Genomic DNA, 9,376 nt, shown 5'->3' on the forward strand with positions numbered 1-9,376 from the left:
GAAAAGGCCACCAAAGGGAAGCGTTTCCTTTGGGCTGGACTAGAGGAACCTCAGTCCCTGCCAGCTGAGACTCTCCTGCCCGGGCACTTCCCCTCTCCAATACCCCACGGCCTACTTCTGTGATGCCAGGTTCTTACTGGGAAGTGTGGCAAGGGCAGGGATAGGACCAGAGGATTGCTGAGGCCCCTGAACCCCGACCCGCTCCCCGGAGAGAAGAGGCAGACGCAGCTTTACTACGTAAACGTTTATTCGTAAACAAATTCTGTAACCAGTTAGTTATACTCTTGGGGGTGGGAAGCGAGGCTCCGGCATCCCTCCTGCCTAGTACTCTTCGCCCTCCTCGGCCTCAGCCTCCACCGAGTCGACGCCCACCTCTTCGTAATCTTTCTCCAGGGCGGCCAGATCCTCCCGGGCCTCGGAGAACTCTCCTTCCTCCATGCCCTCGCCCACGTACCAGTGGACGAAGGCGCGCTTGGCGTACATCAGGTCGAACTTATGGTCCAGCCGGGCCCACGCTTCCGCGATGGCCGTGGTGTTGCTCAGCATGCACACGGCGCGCTGCACCTTGGCCAGGTCGCCGCCTGGCACCACGGTGGGAGGCTGGTAGTTGATGCCCACCTGCCGAGGAGAGAGGAGGGACCCCGTCAAGTCAAACGGCCCCGTGTTCTCCCGACACCGACACGTTCTCCCAGACCTTTGCTCACCGCTCGGGCCAGGGCCGAGCTCTCTCCCGGCACCAGAGTGGGGGACCCGGTGTGAGCAGAGCGGCGAGGCCGGAGAGCCCCGGAGCGTGCGGACACCGAGTCTGGGGGCTGTGGGTGCTGGGGGGAGGGGGGGGGCGCAGGGACCGTGGCAGGGAGCAGCTCTGGGGCCGGGCCTCTGCCCCACCTGCCCCACTGACCCTGATCCCGAGGCTCGGGGCCTCCCCTCTGGGCAGAAGCCGATTCCACAAAGGAGAACGTCCTCACGTGACGCATTCCCGAGCACGCGCTCCCCTCCCGACACGCCCGACGCTTCCCCCACACGCCCGGGCTCTCCTCCGCCCCGCCGCGGGGCTGCTTACCTTGAAGCCCGTGGGGCACCAGTCCACAAACTGGATGGTGCGCTTCGTCTTGATGGTGGCGATGGCGGCATTCACGTCTTTGGGGACCACGTCCCCGCGGTACAGCATGCAGCAGGCCATGTACTTGCCGTGGCGGGGGTCGCACTTCACCATCTGGTTGGCGGGCTCGAAGCAGGCGTTGGTGATCTCGGCCACCGACAGCTGCTCGTGGTAGGCCTTCTCGGCCGAGATGACGGGGGCGTAGGTGGCCAGGGGAAAGTGGATGCGCGGGTAGGGCACCAGGTTGGTCTGAAACTCCGTCAGGTCGACGTTCAGGGCCCCGTCGAAGCGCAGCGAGGCCGTTATGGAAGAGACGATCTGCCCGATGAGCCGATTCAGGTTGGTGTAGGTCGGCCGCTCGATGTCCAGGTTGCGCCGACATATGTCGTATATGGCTTCGTTGTCGACCATGAAGGCGCAGTCGGAGTGTTCCAGGGTCGTGTGAGTGGTGAGGATGGAGTTGTAGGGCTCCACGACCGCCGTGGAGACCTGGGGTGCCGGGTAAATGGCGAATTCGAGCTTGGACTTCTTGCCGTAATCCACGGAGAGCCTCTCCATGAGCAGAGAGGCAAACCCGGAGCCCGTGCCTCCGCCGAAGCTATGGAAGATGAGGAAGCCCTGCAGGCCGGTACACAGATCCGCCTGAAGGAGACAGGAGAGAAGACACGGCAGTCACCCAGGGGCACGGGAGCCTTTTGGGGGGCCACCAGCACCCTCTGAGGCCACCCACAACCACAAGGCTGGCTTCTCCTAAAAGGTCAGAAAGTGATTTCAAGAAAGTCTCTTTGGGCCCCTTCTAAAACTTTCATCTAAAACACATACTTCACCTCATGACACACAGATGGGACTACATTGACCAAAAAAACCATTCTTCTTAGCCAGCCATCCCAATCCTGCATAAACAGTGCTGTAGAGTCAAGTCCTCTCCTCGTTTTTCTACCCACCAAGGATGTTCCATCTGGTCTCAAGGAATAACATCAAGGAACCCACATTAGCCAATTTCCCACAGAAACGGGAGGCACAGAAGACTTCCCCTAATTCGAGTCCTCTCCATCACCGAGCCTCCCAATTTCTGAACTCAAAGCCCCACTCCAGTGCCACCTCCTCTCCCCCAAACCTATCCCTGATGGCCTCTTCCCATTCCCCTGCCTCAAATTTCATTGTATTTTGGAGTTTTTATTCTTGGTCTTCCTTCACAAAAGCCCTTCTTCAGGGCCTCGTCATGTCACATTGACCCTGGGTCCAGGAGGAGGGAATAATGACACAGATGAATTAGAGTCTTAAGATGTTGGTGCAGGCAGACATGGCTGCTAGACTGAAGGTTCCCCGAGGACAGGAATTACCAGTTAATTTTGGAACCCTTCCTCCTCCTCAGCTTTAGTACAGTGATGGCAAACCTTTTAGAAACAGAGTGCCAAGCCACAACCCTCACACTGCATGTGAGCCACCCCCTTACCCCAAACAGAGGAGGGAGGGAGTGCTCCCACTGGACTGCTGGGCAGAGGGGCAGGTGATGTAAGAAATATCCTCAGGCACTGGAGAGATGGGGAACGGAGCAGCCCCCTCCAACACACCCTGGCATGCATGCCATAGGTTTGCCCACATGGCCTTAGAACAAGTTTTTGCTCAATTCCAACAAACAAGATGCCACCAATGCCAAAAACATCTAACTTGGGGGGCCAGGAGACCTAGACTTGGACCCTACCATGGCCTCAGTATGACAGCCTCTCTGAGTCAAAGGGAAAGAGTCTGTTGTGAAGACCGCTGCAGCCCAGGAACTTGTCAGCCATCACCAGCTCCCTGGTTTCATAATCCTGTCCCTCCTTCATGACCCCTCACCAGAGTCCTGGCTCACCACACTCCTCTCTTCTTTCTATACTTTCCTACTTGATGCCCTCATTAGCACCTAAAGGCTTACCTCTGTCTATGCTGATTCTTGGGCTATACGTTCACCCCTTGTCTCTCTCTGAAGCTCTGGTCCCCCACGAGCAGCTGTTTGGTGAACAGCTCTCCACTGGGCCCTCCTCTTAGTATCTATGCTCTGGTCCACACCTCCCTCACCCTGTGCCATTCTACAGGTTGGCTGTCCTCATGCCCAGAGTGCAGTCCCTCCTCACCTCTACCCCTGGAGAGAAAGGCTGGCTGGGTTTTGTGCCTGGAACACATTGGGCTCTTAAATGCTTAGTGGTTAAGGTGCAGCACAAAACTTCAGAATGCTACTTATGTGTCACCTAGAAATAAAACAAAGAGCACTAGCAGAAGTCCAAATGGTGCCAAAGTGGCTCTCACCCTTTCAGTCTGCCATGGGCATACATCTAGTGAGGGCCAAATAGGAGCCTGGCTGTGCTCCAAGACCATTTCACGTTGTCCTGGGCTCTTACCAGTTTGCGAATCCTGTCAAGGACCAGATCAACAATCTCCTTGCCGATGGTATAATGGCCTCTGGCATAATTATTGGCTGCATCCTCCTTTCCAGTTATCAGCTGCTCGGGATGGAAGAGCTGCCTGTATGTGCCTGTCCGGACCTCATCTACGGCAGAGCAAGGTTGGAGCTGGTTATTTCACTTACTTGATTCTCCTCAAACATGGGAGGAAGTGAACGCCTTCAGGTCCTACAAAGGAGCACGTACTCTCTGAAGATGGATGAAGCAGCAGCCTCGGAGTCAGCACTGGAAGGGACCTTAGAGAGCATCTTTTCCAGTCCTTTCATCTTACAAGTTTGAAAAAGCTGAGATTCAGAAAGCTTCTCTGGGAGAACATTGTAGATCAAAGAGTATTTTCCAACTCCCAGATTCCCAAATCTAGTGAAGACTGAATGAGAATTTGGAGCCAGGCCAATACCTCTAGAGGCCAGAAGTCCTTTTACAAGTTTGGTTTATGTCTAGGCTCTTTAACTAGAGTGGCACAGTGGAAATTGAGTTACCAGGATCTGAATTCAAATCCAGCCATCACCACTATTCTGGCCCTGGACAAGTCAATTTACTTCTTAGCCTGGGCTGCACTAGGCATGAGGCCAAGTGTTCCCTCTGCTGAGTGTGTTCTCCGCAGGGAAAGAGGGGCCAAACATCCAAATGACTACGCAGATGTGAGAGAGATGGTTGGGGAGGGGGGCGCTGCACAGAAGGGGCACCACAGGAGCAAAGTCCCGTAGGAAAACCAGGCATTGGACTCCAGGCAGGGGACAGACTAGGTTTACTACAGCCAGGTGGCGTGGTGGATAGAGCGCAGGTCTGCACTCAACAAGACGCATCTCCCCGAGTTCAGATCTGACCTCAGACACTTCGTGGCTAAGCACCCTGGCCAGGAGAACACACTCTGCTGGGAACACTTGGCCTCACACCTAGCGCAGCCCAGGCTACGAAGTAAATTGACGCATCATATCACATGATCGATATTTTATAGAAAAGGGATTTAGACCCCAGCAGTGAAGGACTCATTATTCTCAATGACTATGAAGTCACCTGGAGGAAAAGGTTTATAAATTCCAAGATTGGGGGAGACCAGATTGCCCGGGGGGGGGGGGGGGGGGCAGCACAAGGACAGGGACACAGAGAGACAGAGAGCTAGCTGTAGAGACTTCTGTTTCCCTTTAGCCCAAACTCTGGACAGGTGCTCCTCCCCTGAATTACAAAACAGCCCTAATTTACACCCAGTACCACAGGCCTCAACAGAGCCAGGAGGGAATTTAACCCAAATCGGTGGTCAATTATATAACAATCCATGAAGGGCTCATTGGAAAATCTTGTGGTGATGGGACCCCCCACCCCCCCCCCCCAGCGTCCACTTCTGGACAGCTGCTAGTGCCCTGGAGAAAAGAAGGCTGCTCCTCACTGGGCCTCAAAAAAGCTAGAACTGTCTTTGAAGTCTCTTCCTCTTCTTCCACCATTAACCTTCTGTCTTGGAATTGAAATTAAAGTACTGCTTCCAAGGCACGAGAGCCTAGCAATAGGGGTCACATAGCTAGGAAGTGTCTGAGGCCAGCTTGGCACTCGGGGCCTCCCATCTCCAGTTCTCTGTCCACTGAGCCACCCAGCTGCCCCTTTAAGTGTCTTCGAAGAATCGTGCACTGCACTGCAGGCAGCCAAAGAGCACTCAATGCTTGGGGTATAGTCTTTGAGACCTTCTGTCGCCTCCAGGACATGACGAGGTGCCAGAGGCCTTGAGGAGAGGAACTCCACTAAGTCTAGCATCGGCCCAGAGGAGGCGCTTGATCAATCTTGCTTTTCCAGCTTGAACACTGTGACAAATCAGCTACCAATTTCACACAGCGCAGCCTGAGTCTGCCTTCCTCTGTGCCCCCACAACTTGGCACAACCTAAGAAATGCCTGCTGACTAGACTTTCACATATAACAATGCTCTCCCCAACTGTGGGAATGCAAACGGAGGCAATTCCAGTGACTCTGACAAGGGTGGATCATGGCAGGTGCTTGGTTACACGCTGATTGACAAGAATCCCTTTGATTCAATTAAGCTGGCTTGGCCTCAATTACCCAGAACGTTACCTCCTTGCCCACCTGACTTGCCAGTTTTAATTCTACGCCCAAACACCATGTATGGCTCGGGGAAGCCTCCATCATTGTGAACACAATCTTAGTTCAGCTGCTTGAATACGTACCAACAACAGTTGGCTCCAGGTCCACAAACACAGCTCTGGGCACGTGCTTGCCAGCCCCAGTCTCACTGAAGAACGTGTTAAAGGAATCGTCTCCCCCCCCTATGGTTTTATCACTTGGCATCTGACCATCCGGCTGAATTCCATGCTCCAGACAATACAATTCCCAGCAGGCATTGCCAATCTGGACCCCCGCCTGTCCCACGTGGATGGAGATACACTCACGCTAGGAACAAGAATACATAAATCTTAAGTTAATTTTCCAGGTGATCAATGTTTGTAGAAAAAGCAAAATCTCTACCTTTTTTTCAGGCCTTCAAAGCCCTTTTCCACCCAGTATCTTTCAAACCTAGTAAGGAGACCCAGGAGGCAGGGAAGACACATCCATTCTCATTTTACGTGAGAAAAACAGGATCAGAGAGGCCAAAGGTCTTGCTGCTCCTGGCTAAATCTAGGAAAGAATCGAAGCCTTCTGGATTCTTGCCCACTATTGTCTTATTCCACTTAGGTTCAGCATGTGGCAAGCCCTTTGATCTATTAAACCTCAGTTTCCCCATCTGTAAAATGGAGGCTGCCTGACCTGCTTCACAAACTTTAGAGCACTGCCCATTTACACTTGAAAACACCAAGTCCTCCAAAGATCATAAAACCGGAAGACAGAAGGGCAACGGCTGGGCAACTGGGCTCTATAGGAGACTTGTCCAGCTAGGGCCAGTCTGAGGCTAAATGTGAACTCGGGGCCTTCAAGGCTTAGTGCTCAGCCCAATGGGCCACCTAACCCTTTCTATTGTCTTATTATCAGTAGCTATTACCCCCCAGAGAAGGACACTGAGGCACAGACTCTGCTTGAGGTCAAACAGGTGGGACAGTCTAAAATCACACCCCGCTGGCAAAGCTGAGACTAGTTCCCACCTGCAGCCGCTCTATCAGCAGCCTAAATGGGGGAAGAGGGAAGGGGAGGCATGCGTAACCATACGTGGGCCTGGGATGGATTCTACAGGTTTTCTAATTATCTCACAACAGCTGCTTTTCTTTGTTGCACTGTGTCTAATTTGGGGCATTAAAACCACGATTGGGGCAGTTGGGTGGCACAGTGCATGGAACCTCGAATTCAAATCCAGCCCCAGCCCCTTCCTAGCTGAGTGACTCTGGGTAACTCACTCATGTTGGCCTAAAAAAAAACCCAAAACGTGATTTGGGGGGATCCAAGGCTTCCCCGTCACCTCATTTTCTGTTTCCCATAGGCGGGGAGGGGGCTTCCTGGCCCTCCCCACCCCCCTTCCCTAGGTGATGTTATCGAGCTAATTTCTCTCTTCCACGTGAGCACAAGGCGGTCTTTGGGCCACGTGACCTCCACCCCACCCCCACGAACTCCGCGGGTGAATGCTTGGCTCCTTCCTCCCCTCACTCCCCCTGGTAGAGACACGTGGGAGTGGCGGCGGCCAACCCTTCCCTGCTGTCTCAGAATCATCCCTTTAAAGGGATCCCAGCCAGGTGGTGAAGAGACTCTCCCAGGGCCACTCGTAGTTCTCTTTGAAACTCCAGATCTTTGGTCTCCAGGCCTGGCCTCCATCCGCTGAGCCCCGCCCACTAATGCTTTTTACAAACCAAACGAGGGCGGGGATACCGAGGCTCCCCCTCCTTCAAACTTCGGGGCCTTATGTTTGGCTTTCTGGGATCCCCCACTGCCAGCCTCAGTTCCCCTCTTTGCTCCCTAGGGTTCTCTTCCCTCCCCTCAAAGTCCTGGGGTCCCCGCTGAACAAAATGGAGGCATCGCCCTCCGCGACCCTCCCCCAATGCTTTAGGGGGTCTCCTGTCCTCGCCCCAGGGCTGCCTCAGGGAGGCTCCCGGCCCCAGGGATCTGTCCTGAGAAGGCCTCAGAGGAGGGAGCCAAGTTTGGGCCCGGGGACCCCGCGACCCATACCATGATGAGACACCGACGCCGACACCGCTATCCTCAACACCGCTGCCCTCAACGACCAGCAACCGACTAAGGGCGCGCCGGACGTCTTCGTGCACCATCCGCGCCAAGCCGACCGCTGATTGGCCGAGCTGCTCAGAGTGCGGCCGCCCATTGGCCAAGCTGAGTCCTAGCTGCGCGCGCATGGAAGGAGCCACGAGGCATGAGTCGCAGAAAGCAAGGCGCGAGGCTACTGCGCCTGTGCACAAGGCACCAAGTGGCTCTGAAAAAGAAGCCTCGGGGCTACAGCGCGCTCAGCGGTTGGGAGTCTGGGGGGGAAGGGCGTAAATTGATTGCGCCTGCGCAACCAAGCCCTGGCATTGCCCTCTCCTGGAGCCTCAGCTTTCCTCCTCTGTAAAATGGGCGCTAGGATCCCCGTGTGACTCCCAGGGATGGCTGAGGGCCTGGCTGTCTGAGTGGGGTCCTTCTGTTGGAGGAAGGAAAAAGGCGGCTCAGCCTTTATGATTGAAGCCTTAAAGCTCCCCCAAACCATCCCACCTATTGTCTCATGTGGATCCTAGCTCTGGTGAGGGCTGGTGGAGGGTACTGCTGTCCCCATTATACAGGTGAGCAAACTGAGGCAGTTAAAACAGGTGGAAGGAGCCCCCGTTGAGCCCGGAGCCTGCCCTTTCTCTGTTTCCTCGGCCCTCCCATTGCCCCCTGCCCTTGGGGTGTATTCAGTAAAGTGGGGATGAAGCCGCCCTCCCAGGACATCCCTTTTCTGGCCAGGAGGGTCATTTGCACCTCGAGGTGCAGCCCTCGGACCGGCCTCTGGGGCTGCCCCAGCTCCGAAGTCTTCCAGGACCTTCTTCTCAGGGGTGCCGCCCAGCAGGGCCTTCCTAACTGCGGCTCCATCCATGACCGCCCCATGGCTCTCCCTACTGGTCCAGGCTTCTCAGCTGTGCTCCGTGGCTGTTGTCCTGAGGGAGCCTGGGTCATGCTGGTCTTCCCTCCCTCTCCCAGAGTGGGGGGGGGGGCTGGGGCAGAAGAGGGGAGCCATGATCGCCTCCTCATTCCAGCCGGCCCTTCCACAGCTGGTCCCTTCTGGAATTTCCCCAGGAACCAAAGCCTGGAACTTCCAGGCTGCTGCTGTTTCTCTTCAGAAAAATCGGGGCTTGCGCCTTCCCTGGTCTCCTGCCCCCCCCCCCGCCCGCCCCTCCTTCCACAAGGGTCCGAGCCTCCCTCTTGGCACTCCCACTCAGACCCTGCCTCGCCGGGCCCAGGAATCCGGCATCTGGAGCAGCTGGCCTCGACCCCCTTCTTAGCAGCCCGAGGCCCCGGCCAGCCACCGGCCAGATACCTCAGCAGAGGAAGCAGAGGCAGAAGAGCCCGGGGAGCTGTCAGGGGTCAGCCTGCTGCCCTCAGTGGGGGGGAGCCATTCAAAAGGGGGCAAACCCAAGACACTCTCACATCACCCCGTCCCCAGCAAGCAGGAGCCCAGGAGGGCCGGCACCCTCGGGTTGCTCTTCCCTTCTCCTTCCCGCCTTGCTTCCGCCTGACCTTTGGCTTTCTCGACAAAATGCCCAGCAAAAGTCAGTCCTCTCCCCCCTCCCCCCAGTGCCTGGACCTCTACTAGAGCTGGCCTCTCCCTCCCTCCACATCTTTGGGGGTTTGGCTTCTGACCCAGTTTCCTTCTCCAGAAACTGAGCTCTCCAAAGTCATTAATGATTGCTCTCCTTTTGAGCCCTTCCCTTCCATCCT

At 55.7% G+C, this 9,376-nt stretch overlaps 1 protein-coding gene across 1 annotated transcript; it reads right to left on the reverse strand.

Annotated features, from left to right (window-relative positions):
* Positions 1–229: 229 nt before the first annotated feature.
* LOC100025645 (tubulin alpha-3 chain) lies at positions 230–7,798 on the reverse strand. The gene is made up of 5 exons (XM_007490800.3): positions 7,640–7,798; positions 5,719–5,941; positions 3,484–3,632; positions 1,064–1,744; positions 230–618 (listed from the first exon to the last, which is right to left on the reverse strand). Exons 1-5 carry the CDS (start codon positions 7,640–7,642, stop codon positions 322–324), a joined length of 1,353 nt encoding a protein of 450 aa, XP_007490862.1. The 5' UTR covers positions 7,643–7,798; the 3' UTR covers positions 230–321.
* Between the last annotated feature and the right edge of the window lie 1,578 nt (positions 7,799–9,376).

This window comes from Monodelphis domestica, chromosome 3, assembly GCF_027887165.1.
Source record: "Monodelphis domestica isolate mMonDom1 chromosome 3, mMonDom1.pri, whole genome shotgun sequence".
NCBI classification, from domain to species: Eukaryota; Metazoa; Chordata; class Mammalia; order Didelphimorphia; family Didelphidae; genus Monodelphis; species Monodelphis domestica.